Source organism: Artibeus jamaicensis, unplaced genomic scaffold (assembly GCF_021234435.1).
Source record: "Artibeus jamaicensis isolate MK-2021 breed Jamaican fruit bat unplaced genomic scaffold, CSHL_Jam_final contig_432, whole genome shotgun sequence".
Taxonomy (NCBI): domain Eukaryota; kingdom Metazoa; phylum Chordata; class Mammalia; order Chiroptera; family Phyllostomidae; genus Artibeus; species Artibeus jamaicensis.
The window spans coordinates 5,614,135-5,636,443 of NW_026521828.1; the positions used below are offsets into that span (position 1 = coordinate 5,614,135).

At 51.3% G+C, this 22,309-nt stretch overlaps 1 protein-coding gene across 2 annotated transcripts; it reads left to right on the forward strand.

The window, feature by feature from the left end:
• Positions 1–306: 306 nt before the first annotated feature.
• On the forward strand, positions 307–15,078 carry C1QTNF2 (C1q and TNF related 2). 2 transcript variants are annotated; one of them, XM_037128200.2, is made up of 3 exons: positions 307–373; positions 10,912–11,163; positions 14,308–15,078. In XM_037128200.2, the coding sequence occupies exons 2-3, from the start codon at positions 10,920–10,922 to the stop codon at positions 14,919–14,921; spliced, it is 858 nt and encodes a 285-aa protein (XP_036984095.1). In that variant the 5' UTR covers positions 307–373; positions 10,912–10,919; the 3' UTR covers positions 14,922–15,078. The 2 variants fall into 2 exon arrangements, with proteins under 2 accessions (XP_036984095.1, XP_053521889.1); XM_053665914.1 differs by lacking the exon at positions 307–373 and adding an exon at positions 9,892–10,336.
• The last annotated feature ends 7,231 nt before the right edge of the window (positions 15,079–22,309 follow it).

A 22,309-nucleotide genomic window follows, 5' to 3' on the forward strand; every position in this document is an offset into this window, starting at 1 on the left:
CCCTCAGGTCCACAGTGACACGAAAGCTCATGTGCGAGCAACAGACATACGCGCACGTACCCGCATCCTTGCATATGCCTGGGTAACAATCACTTTCATGCACGGAACCCTCCAAATACACGGACAGGTTCTACACACGGAGAGATGCCTTGACACACCCAAGTTGCCGCCAGCGCTGAAAAGTTTTTTCCAAACCAACTCCTAAGGGGGAATCGCCACGCTGCGAGCGGCCCACGTGACCCGGAGGAAGGCGCTCCCGCCGGTGACGGGATGGGAAAAGTATGCCTGGGGCGGCGCGGGAGGCGGGGACGCGGAGCCCGGCCGATGGCTTTGTAGCTCCGGACGCTCCGGGACGTGGCGGACAGCTGCGAGGGTGAGTGTCCGCGGGTTGTCTGCGGAAGGTGCGGGCTGGGAGGAGTGGGGATGCGCGGCGCCGGGGCGGGGTAGGGGATGGGAGTCAGTAGGAGGAGGGGGAGGACCGCGAGCCCTTCTTTGCAGGCTGGGCAGTCCACGGATTCCTACCTCTCGACCTGTGCCTTCTGAACTATGTATAACATGAACTAACATTTATTGAGCGCTTACTGTGTGCCAGGCTCTCTGCTCGGTGGTTTACCTGGTGCTGGCAATAGTTTTACCATTTACTGAGCGCCTATTTTGTGCGTGCCAGGCCCTGCCAGCCCTCTGCTCCTGCTCTTCCATTTCCATGACAACAGCCTATTTGCATCTGCAAAAGAGGAGCCAGACTCAGAGATGTTAACGACTTGCTCTGGGTTGCACAGCTAGTAAGTGGTGATAAAGAGATTTGAACCCTGCTGAGTCTGAGTCCAATACCCAAGCTAACAATAGGTTGACTCGCAGTCAACATATATCATCTCATTTACTCTTCACAACACTTGCTTAATGAAACACATTATACAGACCGGCAAACTGAGCTCAAAAGGCACTACATGGAAAGCAGAGATTTGCACCCAGTTCTTCACAACTCTCTTCGCTCTCCCTCCTCCCCCACGTTTGGTTCTTAGTTCTCCATCCCCACTGCCAGTGCCCCTTCCAGGACTGACTCTCTCTGCTGAACCTGGCAATGGTCCCCGGTGGCCTCCCAGGGTAGGCCCCTCCCCTAACACCATCAGTGCTTTGCACAGCCTCAGGGTGGTCCTCCCCTGTCCTTTCACCTCTGACCTCTCCTGCCTGGAGCCCTTCCAGAGCCCCCTCCTTCGACTGGCCGTCTCCCAGACACCCTGTGTCCCCGCCACGCTGAACCAGTGGCAACAGCAACAACAGTGTCCTGTGTCTGCCAACCCAAAGCTGAGCACTGTCTGAAGTCTGTCCTCTCCCACTCTCCGTTTCTGCACCTCTGTCTACACAGTCCTCCGCCTTACTCTGTTACCTGGTGATCACATGCATTATGGCTGCTTCACCCGCCACCCCATCCGAGCCCCCAGGCTTTCCGACCCCCACTGGTTCTCACACAGAGCACGCTGCAGACCCTGTTCCTTGCACGATGTCCGACTGCCCCCAGCCCCTGCAGGGACACCAGCCTTGCCTGCCTGTTCATCGGCAATGGCAGGGTTACCTTTGTCTTAATTGACATAAAACTAACAGTGTTCATTGTAAGAAATGCAGGCACTTCAAAAAGACAGCAAGGGAAAGGTAACAGCCTTTCTATCTCTCAATTCTGAAAGGCAGCCCCTTTAACAAGATGTTGCGTCCTTTCAGAGATTTCATGTATGCATTTATGTGTCTTTTTTTTTAACTCAAAGACAATCGTACCTCACGTTCCCTACTGCTGTTTGCCGTTTTCACTTTTTGTGTCTTGGCCATCTTTCCGTATATCTGCCTATACAGGCCTACTTTGTTCTTACAACGGCGTCTCAGCTCGTCCCTGCACAAACAAACCGAGACTTCTTTCACGAGTCTGGGTTCACCTTTGAAGACACTCTGCCTCCATCAAGTATTCAACAAATTCCCCCGGAAGCTGTTTCTTTCTCTGCAAATCCCTCCCTCCTGCCCTGTGTTGCTGTTCCTTCTCTCATCCTCATGTGCCCCTGCAGCTGACAGAGACGACCAGGACTTCTTCTCCACAGTCCCAGTGTCTGCTGCCGGCAGCTCCAGAATACTCACCGTGGGGTCTCACAGGGGTGTGCACACTCACGGCTTCCTGCCAGTCAGGCTTTGTCCTCGCGAGATGAACTCCTGCAGAAATTTGACTTTCTGTTACTTAACTTCTACTCTATGTCTTAAAGGAATTCTCTGCTGAATCTTTGTTCAAGGAAATAATCCTCCCTTGGGTTTGTGATTTCTGTAAATGGCTTGTTCGCAGAGCAGCCCTGGAAGGTATGTGTACATGGGTCCCGTGCCTGAGCAGAGGGGCCGTCCATGGTACAGGGTCATGAACCCCAGGCCCAGAGCCAACAGGCCTGGATTCTATCCCAGTTTTGACCTGGGAAAAATGACTTCATTTTTCTGAGCTCTGTTTTCTCTTTTGCTACATGGGGTTGATAGTATCGGTCTCTTAGAACTGTGGGGAGATTAAAGGAGAAAATGAGCATTAAAGCTTTGAAATAAGCCCTGGCTGGTGTGGCTCAGTGGATTGAGCGCCAGCCAGCAAACCAAAAGGTCACTGGTTTGATTCCCAGTCAGGGCACATGCCTGGGTTTTGAACCAGGTCCCCAATTGGCTGCATTCAAGAGGTAACTAACTAGTCAATACATCTCTCACACATCGATGTTTCTCTCCCTCTCTTTCTCCCTCCCTTCCCCTTTTTCTAAAAATAAATAAATAACATCTTTTTAAAAAGAAAGCTTTGGAACGAGAACACACAACTTGCATGGAGAACATATTCACGGAGAATCCCCCTTTTCTTCAAGGTCAAGGGTGGCAAACTCATACGCCCACCAGGGCTGTCCTTTTAACCTTCTCCCATCATCTCTCTCCTCGTTCTCACATATGATTCTTACATCAGAATGATCCTGCTTCCTGTGGGCCAGGTACCGCGTGATCTCATTTGATGTTCATATTCGCTCTGTGAGGGAGGTACAGCAACCGACTTGCTCAGGGAGACCTGCCTAAAGACCTCACGGCATTCAGACTGGTGTAATCAGAACTCACCTGCCACAAGAAGCACGGCAGGATTTCTGCTTCCCGGTTTGAACAGGCTGTCACGTGGCATAAACACAGTTTGCAGATCGCAATTCATGCTGCCTTGCAAGGTTCTCGGCAAACTTTTACCCATCAAGGCAAATCATAAATATGTTCATATCATGCTATTTCAAATTCAAATGATTCAAATACCATCATATGGTATTGTTTTTTTTTTCTTCTTATTTTACAGATGAGGAAACTGAGGCTCAGAGGTTAAATAGCTAGAAAATGATTCTTAACCACCAGACCATCTCTGTGCTTCTTGAAGGCTAGTCCTATGTCAGATCTCTGTGGAGTTATTCTGAACGTCTATAGGGCCTGAGCAGAAGGGGCTCCATGGAGACCCGTGGGCCCAGGGAAGTCAAGGGCCTAGTCTTTCCCCTTAACCCTTTGGAGCTCGGAATTTGTTTCTCTCCCTCTCAGTTTCCAGATCTCTGAGCGTGGCCCCTCTGTGCCATTCCAAGGAATCACCTAGCCCCCAGATTTCCTCCCCCTGCCGTTAGCGTGGTCCTGGCTGACCTTTGAGAGAGAGCCTGTTACACAGAGACAGGAAGGGGGAGGTGTGCTTTCTGTCCCGGTCACACAGCTACGCCAGGCTGGATCCTCATTATAACCAGACCATGTGCCTCTAAGAGCAGCAACCACACCTTTTCATTCCAGCGTCTGACTTCAGAGGCAGTAAAAATGGGTGCCGTCACTGACTGGGCACCCTCGCCAGACCATGGTGCGGAGCACCAGCTCACGTGATGTCCCACTGGCCTTCTGTCACTTGAAGAACTAAGCACCGTCCCATTGATTTCTCTGTCTTTATTAGTCACCCGTGTTATGGAGCGTGGTCATGCAGGTGACTTAGCGGTGTGGGGCCAAGGCAGGGACCCCATGACTTCCCTCAGCACAGAATGGCTAGGCAGGAACTAAGGCCCAGCCTCCCTAAGGACACTCTTCTGTGAACAACCGACAGAAACACAACACAAACTAACCTAAGTGAACATGGAGAATTTATTCGAGGACTACAGGGGCTTCCCCCAGACATGCTGCAGGACTCCTGGAGGAAGGTCAAGGCTGTTGTTTTCACTAGTTTTGCCGCAGTTGGTGACAGTTACAATTATACACGCAGTCTGAATTTTTGTACCGGGTGTTACTTCCAACACCCATTAGCTTGCTTGATTTGCAGGAGGACAAGAAATAATAAAATAATAATAGATAATGCCCTTATACCTCTTTCCTTATGCCAAACCTTATTCTAGGAGCATTATACCATCATAACAACCGTGTAAGGTAGATGCTTTTATTGTCGTCCTCATTTTGCAAAGAACATGGCTGAGGGAAAGAGGATAAGTAATTTGTGAAAAGCCCCACAGCTGGTCTGTGGGGTTTCAGCCCAAGCAGTTCTGCTTAGAGCTAATGCAGTAGTCAGCGTGTGGCTGTTGGGCGCTTGGAATGTGGCCTTTCTGAATGAGGATGTGCTGCAAGCGTGAAATGCGCACCAGGTTTCCAAGACTGAGTGCCAATTTAGAGCGGAAAGTACCTCATTGGTAATTGTTACATTGGTTACAAGTGATGGTGTTTGAGATGTATGAGTCTAAATAACATATAGTATTACAATTAATCTCATCTGCTTTTTTTAAACCTTTGTAACATGGCAGTAGAGACATTCGAGGTGGCCTGTGGCCTCGTGCTGTCTGCCTGCTGGACAGCACTGTGCAAACAGGCTCCCAGCCCTCGGGAGAGGCTGGGCACGGGGCTCTGAACACCCTCAGGCCCCCTCCCTCCCCGCACGCCTGGCACATCTGCTGCATTCCTCTCGCACACTGCTGTGCTGAGCAGGTCCAGAGCTCGAGGGCTTTGGCCTCAGCCACCCAGAGCCTGACTCTGGACCTCGCTGCACAGGCAGTTGATGCAGCCTGGAGGGTGGGCTCCAACTCCACCACATCACGTGCCACGTTTGCTGGTGTCTAAGGCTTTGGGGTGTCAGCACAGCGCCCACCAGGCTGACTCCTGGCCTGCTTTCGGGAGTGCCACTGGGAAAAACCCCTTGAGGCCCTGACTTCCGAGACCTCGTTAGGTCATGGTTTGGCCTCGAACCTCTTCTTCTAGACTGAGCCAGAAAGAGGGGGCGGAAAACAGGAGAGAGCTCAGATATTTTCTGGGGCCTTGTGACCAGTGGGTCCGATGACTTGTCACGATCTGCACTGTTGACTTTGCATGCTGGGGTGTCCGCATGGGCCGTGGTCTGGACAGCCCAGGAGAGGAGGTGCTGGGTGAACACCATGTGTAAGTCGCTGGCACCCACCCTCCCGCCTCCAGTTGGTGTCTCAGCTCCTCAGAGAACCTGGAGAGGGCTGTTTCCAATTTGCTTCCTGGAATTCAGGGAGGGCGTGGGGTGTCTCTCATTATAGAATTTGCAGTCTCATTAAAGCCAATTTTTAGCGCACTTCATCTGCAAGCAAGCCCGGCCCCCATCCCAACCACAAGCCCTTCCTTTTTAACTCCAAACACTGGGAGAATTAATTGCCCAGTTAGGCCAGATTCAGGTATCCTTCCCCAGGCAGAACTAGGCCTCCCTGTGAAATATTCTGGGGGGGGGGCCCAGTGCCAGGTCGGGTCTGCATGCTGTTAGTTCAGCTGCAGTTGTCGTCAATTATAATTTTAAAGGAGGCTCTAACTTTTGTATCACGTTTTGCTCTCAACGCCCATTACCCCTCTGGATCCTCAGAACAGCCCTGCAAGGCAGCCGGCTGAGACTTACTGTCTCCACTTTGTACTTGAGGAGATGGGAGCCCAGATAAGAGGAAATGACTTTTCCACAGTCACTTGACCAGTGCGTTACAAAGCTGGGATGCGTCTTCTGAATCCAAGTGCATTCATGTCACTGGGTTTCCCTCAGTAGCCAAGCGTGGCTTTGTCATCCGCCCGGTTTTGATCTTTTTGCTCTTTTATTATCAGTGACCATTCCCTTCAAGGCTGGAACGATTGTGAGCTGAGCAATCACTGCATGTGTGTGGGCGCCGTGCTAGACTCTGGTGACAGAACACAGAGCAAGAGGGACAGGGCGTCTGCTTTCCTGGCCCGTCCACACCAAGGGAAAGAGACAGACAGTGAACAACTCAGTAAAGAAAAAAAGATATAATCTCAGCTTGAGCCACATGCTTTGGAAGACAGGCCAGGGAGGTCTGACCCGGGCTATTTTAGATCCAGAGCTGGGGCAGGGCCCTCTGGGGAGAGGTTACTAGACCTGAGTGGGGAAGGATGAGGCAGGTGGCCCTCCAAGGGCTTTGGAGAAAGGAGAGTGCCCCCTCCACATCAGGGGGCATTTTAGGCAGATTTCTCACGTCTGCTGAGCATTTGCTCTCACACCGTGCACTAGAAGCTTGGAACACATTTTCTCATTGTAGCTACATGAACTTGGACAGGTAGGTACTCTGCGGTTCCCGTTGGATAGTTGAGTGGCCAGGTGTCACGTCTCTTAATCCCTGAGCCAAACACCACCCCTATCTATCGGTGTGTCACGGCTGGACCACGAGCAGCTCAAATTTATTTGAGCATAATTTATATCCTCTGACGTCCAGGGTGACATTATTCAGAACTCAGCCCTAGCAGCCTTGTTCAAGGCCCAGACAAGTGTCCCGGCATCTCTACCGGTAGGACCATGTTTAGGTAAAGTCAGTGAGGGGCGGAGGTCCCACCTCTGGCCCTTCCCACACCACAGTCTGGGTGGAGGGCCCTTGGGAAGGAATTGGCCGGGCGTGGAGGTGCAGAGGTGTGGTCCTATGGGTGGGAGAAGAGGAAGAAGGAAGAAGGCTCAGGCTGGGCCCTGTAGCACCTAACATTTTCCTAGAACCTGTATATTTGTGAATCATTAGCTACTTAATGGGGAGATGAGGAGGCCAGGCAGTGGGCAAATGAAAACCAGACTGAAGATCTCCGTCCAAGTTTAGCAACTCATGATTCTGTATTTGGGCTTCCACCAGCCAACATTTTCTCTCTCACCAGGGACACTGTCATGCAGCCTCCGCTATTCAACTCGTGCCAGAAAGGACAATTTAGGAGCTAAGATCATTTTTAAAAGGTGAGGAGGGACCAATACATTTTCCCTCTCTGGTCAGTTGAACAGATATGTATGGAGCACCTGCTATATAAAAAATATTCTGCACGCGCCCCCCCCCGAGTTGGGTTGGGGTCCCTGTGCTCTAGGAGGTCAAAAGGAAGGAGGGATTAGGTCTGGTTTGGATCAGAAAAAAAACGAAAAGGGAGACGACTTATTGAAACCCAAGAGCATAGGTGCCCTTTTGGATTTAGTCCACTGCCGTGTTTTTCCTCTTTTGTGGATGCTCTTGAGGGTAGACTCTGGGTATCAAACATTCATTATTCAAGGAAGTATTTCTTAAACACCTGCTGAGTGCAAGAAAGTTGGAAACTCAGGGAGACAGCAAGTCAGCTGCGGTCCCCACGGGAGTGGGCCAGCTTCTGTGTTAATGGGGGACACGATGGGGAGGCAGCAGGCCCAGAAGCAGGTAGGCAGGTGGAGGCAGGGAATACAGGTGAGTTTGCAGGAACAGGTGAACACAGGTGAGCTTTCTGGAAAGAACACAAACGAGGAGCTGGGGACCAATGGGAGAGCCATCAGGAAGGCCTTGGAGGATGTTACATTTATGCCAAAACACAGGGTAGAGAGCCAGCGTGCCAGAGGGTTGAGCCCCTGTCAGAAAGAGGGGCAGAACAGCCCTGGCTGGTGTGGCTCGGTGGATTGAGCACGGGCCTGGGAACCAAGCAACCACGGTTCGATTCCCAGTCAGGGCACATGCCTGGGTTGCGGGCAGGTTCCCATCAGGGGACTCACAAGGGGCAACCATATATTGATATTTCTCTCCCTCTCTCCTTCCCTTCCCCTCTAAAGATAAATAAATAAAATCTTAAAAACAAAAAAAGAGGGGCAGAACAGAGCTCCGTCTGAAAGAGAAGGGGTGTCTGGAGGAGCAGGAAGAGGTGGGGAGGAGCTGGGTTAGGGTGGGGTTGTGGGGGGAGCTGGGTGATTTAGGGCCTGGTGAGCCACATGGTCAGGGGTTTGCTATTTGCAACCAGTAGCCACTGCAGTAAGATCCTCCAGGAAGTGAAGCTCCTGAGTTACGCTTTTAAAGGGTCCCTCTGGCTTCTTCAGCATGGAGTGTCCATGGGGGAGGGCAGGGAGAGGACCAAGAGATCAGGCAGGCTGCTGTTGCCAGGTCCAAGTAAGGAATGAGCTGATGGCCTCCGTGCACCCTGGTCTTTTGGATCAGCCCCTGGAAATACCCAGTAGTTAACACTCCAAGGAGGCTCATGGCGGGGAGTCAGAGCCCAGGAGGCTGTCCCCTCTACCCCGACCCCCATCATTTTGGCTAAGCCAAGTGCAGACCTCTCAAAGAACAGAAGGTTTTCGTCACGCACCAATTTACTCAAGGGCCCCAAGGGAGAAAAAGCATCGCTCTTAACATTTTCAAAGTCGTGTCTTGTGTGTGTGTGCGTGTGCGTGTGTGTATAAAATGACAAAATACAAAATATCCAAGAACTCTTCTCTTGCTCTGTGTAGCTTGGCCGCATACTTCAAGGTCTCTCCTGTAATTTGGAATATTTAGGAGGAAAAATCAAAGACACACTGACATAATGGAAAGCATTTGAGCATCAGGGTCAGCCAAACCCAACTTCAAATATAACTTCTGCCACGAGCTAGTCGTGTAAACATGAGCAAATTGGCCTCTCGGAGCTTCAGTTTCCTCTTCTATAAAAGCAGAAATGCCAGGAGGAATTCCAGGAGAAGGCAGCAAGGTGCAGGGGTCTCAGTGTGGTCTTCCAAGCCCCGTAGACTCGGGTTCAAGTGCTGTCCCCATTGCTCCAATCCTGTGACCTTGGGTAAGTCATGTGACTTCCTAGAACCTCTGAAAAATGGAACAGTAAGTTTTCCACCTTCGTAGGGTTTATTGTAAGCTGCAAATGAAAGGATTCAGGTAGAAAGTGGCACCCAGTGCCTGGGGCATTGTAGACGCCCCTTACAGCCAGTTAGTTGCTGCCTCAGTTTCCCTGTCCCTAACTGAAGAGGTTAGATGAGACCATTGCTCGGGGCTCTCCCCAAGTTTGTGATGCTGCATTTATTTAAAAGACCCTGAAGAGTTAACCTGTGTGGATTCCTTGGGGTCATGCACCCCCACCCCAGGTTTTCTCACCACTTTGGTGTGGAGAGTAGCCTGCTGGGGCCAGACCTAGGAGGGCTGGGCCCAGGCCAGGAGCAAGGCTATTTGGAGCTTGTTTTTCTGGGAGGTGTTCTGGGGCCACGGAGACTATGCTCTCCCGCCCTCTAGGTTTGGAACTGGAATCCAGTCACCCCGCCTTTATTTCCAAAACAGTCCCTGGCTCCAGCCACGGGAACCTCCAGCTCCCAGAAAGCCATTGCTCCCTGCATGTTCCAGAGCCCCGCTCCTCCGCCCTGACGCTGGGCCCTGCCCTGGGCCAGCTGTCACTGAGCCCTGTCCTTACTGTCCCGAGAGGCTGGAGAACAGACCCTCCTTTCTCTTGCCCAGCGTGTGTGTCTGAGAGTGGAGGTCGGAAGAGAGAGGGGATGGGCAACTGAAGCACATGCTGCCCCCTCCCTCCCGCCTGTCTGCGTGTGCCTGGCCCTTCACAGGACTCTCGCCAGCCCAGGAGACTCGCTCCCACCGCTTCCTGCCTCTCTCCCTCGTCCAAAACGTTTGCGGATTGCAGCTTTCCAAATCAGTTCAAACCTGCTTGCAGAATGCGTTTCCCTTCTGGGAGCCCCAAAGTGCGGAAGTGTCGATGTTTCACAGCTCACAAGTCACACTGACCAGTTTCCCAAGACTCTTCCCCATCAAGTCCAGAGGGAAGAAGATGGAGAGTCTGGGGCTGGCGGACTGTGTAGGGCACCAGTTTGCAGGAGAAACAGCAGAAGGAGTTTGGAGCGGGGGTTGAGGTGAAGGATGGGTAGGAGACCAGTTTTTTTTTTATTATAAGCCTAATAGTATTGTTTGATTTTAAAATGATGTGAGTATATTATTTCAATGGATATTTCTAACTTTAAAAATGAAGGACACACTGTAACCGGGGACAAAAGGGCAGACACTCTGGATATGCCCAGCCACCTGCTAACGGAATGCCAGGCACGTTGTGAACTTCTCTGGGCCTCCATTTCCTCGCCCGTACCTACCGGGTAAGGATGTCTGAGGGTGAAGAAACATCTGGAAGGCCCTCAGCCCATGCCTGGCACCCAGAGAGCACCCAGCAGAGGAGTGGCACCATGGCCCACCAGTGTCACTCAGCCCTGAAGCCTCACTCCCCACCCCCCACGATGGGCTACCCCGAGCCCCCTGGAAGGAGCAGCAAGTTGTAAATCATCACCTGCCATCTGAAGTATTTCTGCCCTTGTAGCTTTCCATTTGGGTCACATATTTGAATGAAGCTGTGGCTTGTTTCTCTCTGTCCACAGCTCGCCCCAGTCCGCTGTCACTGGGCCATACATCCTGCCACTCCAGGGGACAAGGGTGGTATGAGGACAAGTGCCTCACCCCAAGACCCTCTAAAGTATATTCTGGGCCCATGACTCAGCTCATCCAAGTATATACGCAGGATATGATGACATTGTCCGGCTACTCGTATGTATGTGATGCAGGGCAAGCAGGAGCCAGAAATATCACCCAGTTCCCAGCTGCTGCCTCCTCCCCTGCGTCCTCTCTGACAGCCAGCAGTGGCCGCGCTCCCTGCTCACAGCTCTCTTGCCTCCTACAGGTGACACCATGATCCCCTGGGTGCTCTTGGCCTGCGCGCTCCCTTGTGCGGCCGACCCTCTGCTGGGCGCCCTCACCCGCAGGGATTTCCAGAAGGGCTCCCCTCAACTGGTCTGCAGCCTGCCTGGCCCCCAGGGCCCACCCGGTCCCCCAGGAGCTCCAGGGCCCTCAGGAATGGTGGGAAGGATGGGCTTTCCCGGCAAAGACGGCCAGGATGGCCAGGACGGGGACCGGGGGGACAGCGGAGAGGAAGGTAAGAGGCCCAGCACCTGCCCCTCCTGTGCCACCTGGTCTTGACAGCGTCTGGCACAGAGAGCTGAAAGCTGGTGTCGACCCGTGTCATGATCAGCCAAATTAACATCCCTTTAAAAAACGAGCCCTGTGTTCTCCTGAGAGAAGCAGTGGGTGTTAAATCTTGTGCTCCTTCCCCAGCTACACCACTGGTTTGCGGAATGACTTTGGGCAAGTTTCCTGAAATACTACTCAGATCTCTTTTGGTGGCAAGTGGCAAAAACCCAATTTATAGCCCCAAATGGAATTTATTGGCTCATGCAATGGAGAAGTCCAAGAGTTAAGCTTCAGAAAAGGCTGGATCCAGGAGCTCAAATATTGTTATCCAGGCTCTGCTTCTCTCTGTGTGTTGGTTTTCGCAAAGGCTGGAAGTCCTGTAATGGTTCCTGGTGGGCTCAAGCCTTCCTCATCATGGTTTGATCCATAGAGCAAATCCCAGGATGACTGACCCTCCCCGATCACTCGTGCATCCTGAACCAATCCCTTTGATCACGGAAGTGAGGTACCACCACTTGCCTGGACTGGGACTTGTGCCCACCCCTGGACGTGTGTGATTGGGTGATGAGGGCAGTTGGTCACTGTGATTGACAGCCTCACTGGGACCCCATGAAGCAGTGAAGTGCAGTTCCACAAAGAAAAAGATGCCAGGCAGCCAGCAAATACATTGAATACTGTCTACACACCCTCTTAGCCTTGACTTTCCTTATACCTCCAAACTGTCACCCCAGCAGCACCCCAGAATGCACACTTAAAACAGTAGGGAAATAATAGCTTTTATCTGTATGGCATTTTCACACTGACAGAGCATTACCCCATTTCCCGACTGCAGTGGGAGATTCGTATGTGGACATGTGCTTTGCACAGGGCCAGCCCCAGTTTTCCCCGACGCTCACCCCAGGAACCCTCGGGCAGGAAAGAGGTCTCTGCTACTGGCTTTTCCCTCTCGGCCAAGGGCTGCGAGGATGCAGGCTTGGGGCTGCCTTTGGCCACCTTTCCTGCCATGTACTGAATCTGTGCTGAGAATTAATCCAACACACTGAGGAAGGCGGTGTTGAGAAGCAGGAACCCTGATGTGTGTAACCCAGATAAAACTCCGGTTTACGCCTGGATCAGCCAGAGTACGGGACCACCACCAGCCCCCTGCCCCTGACAGACACGTGTAAACCCATCTCCAGAAAGGTCTTGAAGAGTAAGTCAGCTCTTCCTGAATTGTCTCAGGAAAGTCATCAAGAAGGAAGCACCTTGCTTTCCAATAAGCTTCCCTATTGTTCATTTCCCCCAAAAAACTTAAGTCCAAAATGTCTCTCTTTACTCCTCTTCTCCTAGCTTTCCCCCACCTTGTGTTTATTTTCATTTTTTGAAAGACTTAATTTAGTTTTAGAGAGGGGGAAAGGAGGGAGAAAGAGAGGAAAAAAACCATCAATGTGTCTGTCATTGTGTCTCCAGCACCTCCCACTGGGGACCTGGCCCGCCACCCAGGCATGCGCTCTGACTGGGAGTTGAACCCGCCACCCTTTGGTTTGCAGGCCAGTGCTCAATCCACTGAGCCATATAAGCCAGGGTTATCTTCATTTTTTCAAGGAACAACTTTGTGACCTTTCCTAGTTTTATTTTTCCCCATTCCCTTTAGTTATATTTAATTGCATGAGTAATACACAAATACATTTTCACTGTAACAAATTTAAACAATACAAATAGAACAGGAGTCCCCCTTAATTTGCACCCCTTTCTTGTCCACCTCTCATCCTCCAGAGGTAACCCCTGATAACTGGTTAAATGTGTATGTTCCCTGGCCTTTTTCTATGTATTTACACAGTGTACGATAATGCCAGGCATTGCTGGGTGGAAGCAATCAGTTCTTGAAATTAGATGTTCAGCGAGAAAAGACTATTAGGGAATCTATTTCCCACTTATTTAAAACAAGAAAAATAAAAATGCATGTTCACCCAAAACTCTAAACCACAGTAAAATGTATACATGTAAGGAGCAAAGTATCTTCTTAGGGTGTAAAATGCCTATTTTACTTTCTATACGTTCAATTTATGCAGTGGTAAATAAAGAGTTGCCTTGTCACAATGAGGCTAGAATGTTCTTCAGCACCAACAACCTTCAGGAGCAGGATCCTTGATTGGCATTCAGCAGGCTTCTCAAAACACCTATACCTGATTCTGCCTGTTTACCTATTATATCAACTGTCCACTTGTGCTGGGACGTGACTCAACTCTTTACCCATCATATGTTTTATTTAAGATGTTGTATTGAGTTTAGGGGACATGAAAATAAATGTTTTCTATATAATCATGGGCCAAAAATGTCATCCTGAAGGAAATGCACATTTTATGAAATACGGGCATGAAGAACCAAGACCTGTTCCACAGGAAATGTAGCCTAGGGTAGGCCGAGTGTATTCAGCAAGTGCTTACTATGGATCAGGCAATCTTCCATGCAATTAAATGGGTATAAAGTAGCATTGTGGGTTGCTTTGAACAAAAAAAATTCCTCCACCGGCTCTTCCCTCTTAACGGGATACTTTGAAGATGTTTTCATATAGTGTACGTAAGTCTGCCTCATTTTAAAATCTGCATAGAACTGCCCATTATGGGTGGACCATAATTTCCTCATCATCTCCCCTTGCAAGTGGGCAGTTAGTCATTCATAATGTTCACTATGGTGAGCAGGGCTGCACTAAACTCCCTCCTGCGCATGGGCAGGGATGGGGCACTAGGCAGGGATTTCACCCAGGTCAAAGTTTTGAGGTCAAAAAGTTTCTCTCAATTCTCTTCCCATCCGTTGCCAGCACAACCCATTGTGTATTGTTTGGGCAGACAAACCAGACTCTTCCTTAGGAGGCAGGAAAAGAAAAGGCTGTGAATTGTGTTATTTTTGCCCCGACCCCCAATGATTCTGGAATGTGTCACCGTTCCCGTTTTCCAGATGGGACTGCGAGATGGGGCCCAGGTTAACACAATGGGGATTTGCAACTCCAAAGCCCTCTTGTGCTTCCCATTACTCGGGGGCTTGGCTCCAAAGATGGAAAGCCAAGGCCCACAGCCTCTGCCTACGTTTCCGAGGGCCCCTTCATAACTCCAGCTGCTCTATCTTCCAGGTCCCCCGGGCCGGACAGGTAACCGGGGGAAGCCAGGACCAAAGGGCAAAGCCGGGGCCATTGGGCGGGCTGGCCCCCGCGGCCCCAAGGGCGTGAGCGGCGCCCCGGGGAAGCACGGCACACCAGGCAAGAAGGGGCCCAAGGGCAAGAAGGGGGAGCCGGGCCTCCCGGGCCCCTGCAGCTGCGGCAGTGGCCACGCCAAGTCCGCCTTCTCAGTGGCGGTGACCAAGAGCTACCCACGGGAGCGGCTGCCCATCAAGTTCGACAAGATCCTGATGAACGAGGGCGGTCACTACAACGCCTCCAGCGGCAAGTTCGTCTGCAGCGTGCCGGGGATCTACTTCTTCACCTACGACATCACGCTGGCCAACAAGCACCTGGCCATCGGCTTGGTGCACAATGGCCAGTACCGCATCCGGACCTTCGACGCCAACACGGGCAACCACGACGTGGCCTCGGGCTCCACCATCCTGGCTCTCAAGCAGGGGGACGAGGTCTGGCTGCAGATCTTCTACTCAGAGCAGAATGGGCTCTTCTACGACCCCTACTGGACCGACAGCCTCTTCACAGGCTTTCTCATCTACGCCGACCAGGACGACCCCAATGAAGTGTAGACGGGCCCGTGCTGGGTCTGCAGGGACAATGAACAGGCTCCTGGACTTCTGCTTACAGAGCACGACCCCTGGACAGTCTGCTGGGGCTGGGAGCCGGGATCTTCCAGACTCAGGGCGACCTCCTCTCCCCCCTTTTTCTACACCATTAAATCCAAGCTTTTTTTATCCATCCTTCCATTTATCTATTCACTTTTTTTTTTTTTTAAATACCTACTGGGTGACAGGCACTGTGCTACACTCAGGGAGCTACCACAGGGAACAAGAGAGACAGAGGCTCTGGCCTCAAGAGCCTTACATTCTAGTGGGGTATACGATTTACAAGAAAACACACAAATAATGTAATTTTGTGCCAGGATGGAAATGCACATGCCATGGTCAAGAGTAACCAGCATAACAGGAGACAGGGAAGAGGTGGGCTTTTTTTTTTATTCCATATTTTTAGGTTTACTTATATATAGTAAAGTCTACACATCTTAGACAGCTCAATGAATGTTTACATGTGCACTCTTTGTTACCGCCACACAGATTAGGAACAGAATATTTCCAGCCCCCCAATGACCCAAGGCCCTCTGAAGTCTCTTCCCACCAGCACCAGGAAGGGGTTAATTGTTAAGCTGAGCACTGAAGCAGGAGACAGCAATGCAGAAGGCTGGGTGAGGGAAGAGGTCTCCTGGCAGAAGGAGCTGCCAGTGTAAAGGCCTTGACATTGAAGAGTTTAGTGTAGCTGAGGAACTGCCCGAAGGCCAAAGGAATGGAGGGAAGTAACCAAGGAGATGAGGCCAGATTATATAGACCCTCGCGGGCTATGGAGAGTTCATTCCACTCAAGAAAGCTGGTCAGGATGCAAGAGTGAGCAGGACCTCAATATGGGGATGACCTTGAATCCTCTCCGTGCATGAGTCAAATCCATCTCACACTTCAGCACTTTATTCTTGGCTACACATCTCCTGCAGGCCCACGTCTCAGCTGGTGAGCTACATGGGGGTACCCCCGCATGCCGGAGAACCACAGCTCTGAGACACCGGACCAGTGGGACTGGGTAGCATGTAAATGAGTCACCCCTGCCCCAGGGGTTTCCAGTGCACAGGAATCTGAGGCACCAGAAGCCACAGTACAAAGCGGCTGGTGGGAGAGGGCTCCCCAGGTCAATTGCTGGAGAGAATTTTCTGATGGAACCACAGCTCCCCGGCAGATGGCATTCACCAACCTCTAGCTGGAAAGGGGCCCCAGGAACAGGGAGCACAGCCTGGGGGGGTCCCCTCCCTAAATAAAATGGAGTTTATTTGAAATAACTCCATTGTCACTGGGCCACAAAAAGTGTGGAGCTAGGATGTACCTGAGAAGCCCAATGTGTAGGTCAGTGCTCTGCCTGGCGCCCCAGTGAGTTTGTGCAGGAATCTCTGTGAACAGTTCTTTTCACCTTTTTATTTTTCTAATATTTTTAGGAGCAATTTTAACCACTTCCTTTTCCTTCCCCCAGGGATGCAGGCATGTAAAGGCAGTGAACTTAACCCTTTGTACCCTGGGTAATGAATTCAACCCAAGCAAGACGAGCAGGGCCACTTCTGGGCCTGACCTAAGCCCATGCTCTTTTGTCACCCTGCCGGGGAACCTCTTGGGAGCCTGGTGAGAATGATGGGGGTGGGGGAGCCATGGGGGCAGAACCTGGCAGGAACCCTCTCTGGGATCTCGTCTCCTTTGGATGTGGTCCGGGACTGCTGGAGGTGGCGAGACAGGAGTGCTGGCTTTGTGGCAGGTGGGCAGAAGCAGGTGACACAGTGCAGGGGGTCTCTGGTAACCAGCTGACAGCAGGGAGGAGCACTGATTTACCCACTAGCACTTCTGAGTGGCTGCCTCCTTGGTGAACCACTGGGGTCCTCAGGCAGGTGACGCAGGATGGAGGCCCAAACGAGAAAGGTGTTCCAAGAAGGTTGCCTTTCCAGACACTTTGGGGGACTGACCCCACACCGTGAGCCTCAGCAAAGGGGGCCTGCCTACCTTTAGACCCTCACGTTTGCAGGCATCGACGAAAACCCAGAGCCCACTGCATCTTTGTGCAATAAAATTGCCCTTGACCCCGGGGTCTTTTCTCATAAGGGACACACTTTGAAAGGCAGCCGTTGGCAAAGATAAACTAAGCTCCACACTAGTGAAAGTGGTGAGGTCAGATTTTAATCAGGAATACACTATTGCAACAGTATAGAGAGAATATATAATATAAAACTTGCAATAATACAGGTGAGGCAAAAGTAGTTTTACATTGTATGGAAAATAATACAATAATTAATAAATAATAACACAAGAATGAACTTTTGCATATTCACAACTGTAAACATACTTTTGCCCCGCCCTGTATGGATAACGTATTAGTGTAATATTTTAATACATCGAAATTAATGCAAAAAAAATCTCTGTGATGAACAAACTATCGACATTTTAAATAAAGACAAGATCTGCCAGTGCTGGGATTAGGGCAAGATGAGGGAGGCTGAGTCGTCAGCAGCCCCTCCAGGAGGAAACTCTTTTCACTTCCTGCCTGTCATCTTCACTTAGTCCACCAGGGGGGGCACGTCTACTACACAAACCTTCAGTCCTGAGCCTTAGAGCCTGGAAGACCTACCCAGGTCTCCAGGCTGTTTTCTATATTCAGGGCGAAAGAAAGAAAAAGGAAGGAAGGAAGGAAGGAAGGAAGGAAGGAAGGAAGGGAGGAAGGGAGGAAGGAAGGAAGGAAGGAAGGAAGGGAGGGAGGGAGGGAGGGAGGGAGGGAGGGAGGGAGGAGGGAGGGAGGGAGGGAGGAAGAAGATGAGGAGGAGAGAGAGACATACGTCACTCTGGCTCATTGTTTTATGTACCCATGACCTTCTGCTAGGGACAGAAAAAGAATTAAACACAAGAGCTGCATGTCTTTCTAGCGTCATTAGCTAAAGGGACTTTGTGCTCGTTCTAAATTGCAGGCACAGCTGGCATGGGGCAGGACTCTAGCGGTTGTCCAGGAAACAAGCAATCTGGGTTCCAGCCCTACTTCCGTCTTCAGATTCCTTGAGCAGATTTGGCCAAGACATTTCTAGTCTGGTGGCCTCAGTTTTTCCATCTGTAAAATGATGTGTTGGATCAGATGACCTCAGATTCCATCTGGGCACTGAACGCTTATGTTTCTGCCTCCAACGTGGAGCCAAGAAGAGAGCCTGACATTCCTGAAACATAAAACAGCTGGCTGAAGCGGGCCAGCATGTTCTGAAATGTTGAACTTTGACATTCAGCCCTCTGCTTTCGCTAAAGACTTCCGACAGATTGCTGTTCTTGGGTTTTCTGAGCTAGAATAGAAATCATGACTAACTGTTCCCGAACATTAGCCACAGGCTGGGTTTTACATATATTGTTTCTTTCCAGCCTCTCAACAGCGACCCCCGCCCCCCGCCCCCGCGCCTTTACAGGTGGAGAAATTTCAGTCCTAGAAAGAATGCCAAAGGTCACCTCTCAGGCAAATGCTACACTGGCCTGGTCCTCCCTGACTTTCTCTGTGTCCCCTGCAGGAGGGCAGCCAGAGAAATGAGAAAGGCTGGAATTCTGAAGCTCCCCTGAGTGGCAGGGGGTGGGGCCCCAAACGCTTTCCTCCCACAACGCAGGATCCCATCTAGTGGATTAAAGATTTCATGTCGGTTCAGCAGACAAGTCCTAAGCACCTGCTGTGGCAAGGCTGGGGAAGGCACTTGTGGTGCCCAGGACAGGCGGAGAGTCAGAATCTCCCAGGGCAGGTGGGACTGTGAAGGGGGCGAGGCAGCGGCACCTGGCCTGACCCTTCCGCCTCCTGGGTGCAGCCTGTGAGTCTGGCCCTCACAGCCCCTTAGTCTGCTCTCAAAAACAGCCAGTGTTGCCAGTCCCCCGGCCAGCGGAAAACGTAAACAGGAAAGACTCCAACTCTGCTCTATTTAATGGGGGTGGCACATGAGTGTGTTTCTTTTTCTCATGCCCAATTTTTCCCCTTTCCTGGTGTTCCTTCCAGGAAAGCCCAGGTGAACCCTGAAAATAGACCCTGAGGGTGACTTGGAAGGTAAGCTCACAGGTCCGACTCCTTAACCAGCATCTGCCGCAGGGGTGGGGTTGCTTGCTCACCCCTAAGAACATCTCTAAAATTTTCAGCCACTCCCTGCTTCCTGCTAAAAGAGAAACTCTCAGAAAGGGCCCACAGATGGCTATGGGCAAATTGCTTTTTAATTTTTCTAAGACATTTTCCATCTACTTTCTAATTTTGCCTCAGGTTGGCCCTGATTGAAAACAAAAAGGAGGAGGTCCATTTCATCAGGAGCATTTGTTTTCCTTGATGCCCCTGTAAGCCCACAACAGCCATTCATCCCGCCCTCAACTGGTTTCCAAGCTGAGGCCAATAATTATCCAGAATAACCTCCTAGCGTGAAAAGTCCATATCCCACTTGGGGCTCCTTTATTCCCTAAAACTCATTAATGTATGGGCTTAATTGCGTGGAGATCAAGGGCCTCAGAGGTGAAAGGCTAACTAGGGCATTAAATCCTGAACCGCTTCTCGGAACTGTGGGGGCAAGTGGCTCTCGAAAAGCCCCACGTCCCCGAGTCAGAGTCTGGGTCCAGGCATTGCACAACCAGAACCTGTTCGGAGGGGGTTGTGCAGGGTCTGGAAGAGCCACCCTCTACAAGCAATGGAAAGAAAGGAAAACGAGAGTCCTGAGGGTGCCTGTCCCCTGCTGCAGGGTGGTCCTGGGGCCAGGCACCAACGGCTCTGGGATGCTCTAGAGGAAAGAACTTGAATAATGGCTGGACTTCAACAAGTGGCCCATTGAGCCAGTTGATTTGCTCAGTGACTATGTATTACTATGTGCCAAGCACCAAGTAAGTCAAGTCACATTACTATGTCATTATGACTATGTGCCAAGCACCAAGTCGGGCCCTGGGGACCCCGGGATGAGCAAAACCTAGGTCTGGTTTCCGTGCCCCTGGAGCTTAGAGTGCAGCACAGGTGGCTGACAGACGCTGGACAAACGACCACACGAATGTCTGTGAGATGTCAGCTGTGAAACGGTGCCACGAGAGTGGCAAGGTGAGGATTTGCCCTAGCACGAGATCACGGAGAGCTCTGCCGCTGGAGCGACAACGAAGCTGAGAAGTGCACAGTGCACACCTGGGAAGCAGGCCCAGAGTAGGGCAAAGTGTGGCAGTTGGTGGGGGAGATCAAAGCAGTCCCGTCCCCCAGGTCATGGGAGGAGAGGGTGCAGAAGATCGAGGGGCTGAGCCCAGATCTAGGAAATTGCCAGGTCAAACTAAAAACGTCTGTCTTGACCCTGAGGATAATGGAAAACCGCAGAGTGACTTTAAGCGAGCAGGTGACATGGTATCGAGAAGACTTGTACAGCTGTAAGGACATTTAAGCATCGCCAAAAGAATGGCGTCCTCACAGGATGCTTGACGTTGAAAGCAATGACAATAAACATTTACTGGCCTCTTACTAGGTGTGAAGCTCTGTGCCATTTACTTTGCATGGCTTAGTAGCCTTGGGCATGAGAACACCATCTCAGGGAGGTGTAGAGCAATGATGCCCTTCTCACAGGTGAGGGAGCAGGGTGCAGAGGGCCCTGCGAGGTCAGCTGGCGGGGCTGCAGAGCAGGAGCCCAGACCCTGGTCTGTCTGGCTCCGGAGGCTCCATCAGGACCACAGCCCTGGCCCTCCACCCTCCTAGCGCTACAGAGGCCAAAAACGTTGGTACCCTTCCTTCTACCTCCTTAGTTTTCCTAGCCAGACTAGCAACCAAATCAACAGAGACAGGACATCGGGAGAAAATCAGATGTTTACAAACATGTGCATGGGCAATTCATGTGAGCATAAAAATTCGGAAGGCAAGGAGGCAGCACTGGGTGTAGAGAACATTAAGGACAGGAGAAAAGGAGAGAAATGGGGGAGGTCTCGGAATGAGGAAGAACCCAGTGTACTTCGTCAGTGGTGGCAACAGAGAAGCAATAGGACACAGTGGGTATCTCGCTAACAATCTTGGAGTCTTCCTGACTCACGCTAGGGTAGAGATTCCTAGAGTGATTAAGCAGGTTTTTCTGTCTGAATCTCTTGGGCAGGAAAGTGGGAGGGTCAACGTTTCTTTCTGAGTCTTGCTCCTTAATAAACAGCTTAAAATCAATATCCTAAAAAGCAGCTTCAGGGTGGCAAAACTTTGTTCCCTTCAGCACATTGGAATCACCTGGGTGGGGTGTTAGAATTATAACCCCCCCAAATTCTGCTGCAATGAGCCTAGAGAGCAGTCTGGGTGTTGGGAAGGTTGCCGACTCCCCAGGGGAGTCTGGCCTGCAGCCAGGTCGAAACCCACTGGCCTGCAGCCCAGGAAACCACAAGGAAGGCCTGCTGTAGCAAAGAGCCATCTTGCTGGCTGGACTCAGTGACCCCAAGTCCCCTTACTGCTTGCACAGTCTGGGATTGCATGATTCACCATTTCTGCTTCCAGAAGCTTTCTCCCAAGGTCACTGGGTTTCTGGAACTGACAGGTGGAGGCAGAGGGACCTGGGTAACATCTCACTACTCTGACAGATGGGCAGAGAGAGCCAGGGCTGCATTTCCGAAGCCCTCCAGCCACCTTCTGGCTGGTTCGGACCCAGCCCGCAGACAAGTTCAGAGGAGGAAGAGAACAGTCAGCCGATCCTGGTGGGCACTGCCAGAGCTAGGTGCTGCTGGCACCCTTACCAGGGACTGATCTGCTCCTTTGAGAGCATCTGGAGCCTTGGAAGTTTGCTGGGGACCCCTCCCACTGGCCCCACCTGTGGCTCCCTCAAGTCACAACTGCTTATCTGACCCTCTCTGAGCCCAGTGGCCCATGGGAAACTGGAAAGAGATGGGGCATGGAGAGTGAAGAACAATACCTCATGTCAGCAGGCTGCTTTCTGCCTGTTCCAGAACCTCTGGAGCAATTATCTCACAGACTCAGAATCTGATAGCTTCACGATGACCTCATGTGCCCTCCTCATAATATAAATAAGAGACTTGGGGGCGGGGGGTTATCAGAGATTGTATGGCTGGTACCCAGTCATGCAGCTTGTGGGTGACAAGGCCTAGACACCAACTCCCACTGGTTTTGAGGCCCCTTTGTTCTCAGGATAACTCTGCAAGACAAGGGGGAGCGGCACTATCAGTCCACTTTACAGATGAGAAAACAGAGGGGCAGAGATGAATCAATCTGCCCAAGGTCAACTGGATCCCATGGCCAAGCAGAAACCATTGCCTGCACCATTGGCCTTTCCTACCATTACTTCTGAGGGGCAGAGAGAAGGCAGGTGGGGAGCAAACAATGCCAGTTAACATGAGTTTTAAGTAGAAAAGTTGCATTTAGAACTGTGAGTTCTCAATTCCTCAGAACTAGA

Coding starts and splice junctions, on each gene's coding strand:
- C1QTNF2 (XM_037128200.2), top strand. CDS start 10,920: ATGATCCCCTGGGTGCTCTTGGCCTGCGCGCTCCCTTGTGCGGCCGAC. Junction 11,164..14,307: donor GGGGGACAGCGGAGAGGAAG/GTAAGAGGCCCA, acceptor TCTATCTTCCAG/GTCCCCCGGGCCGGACAGGT.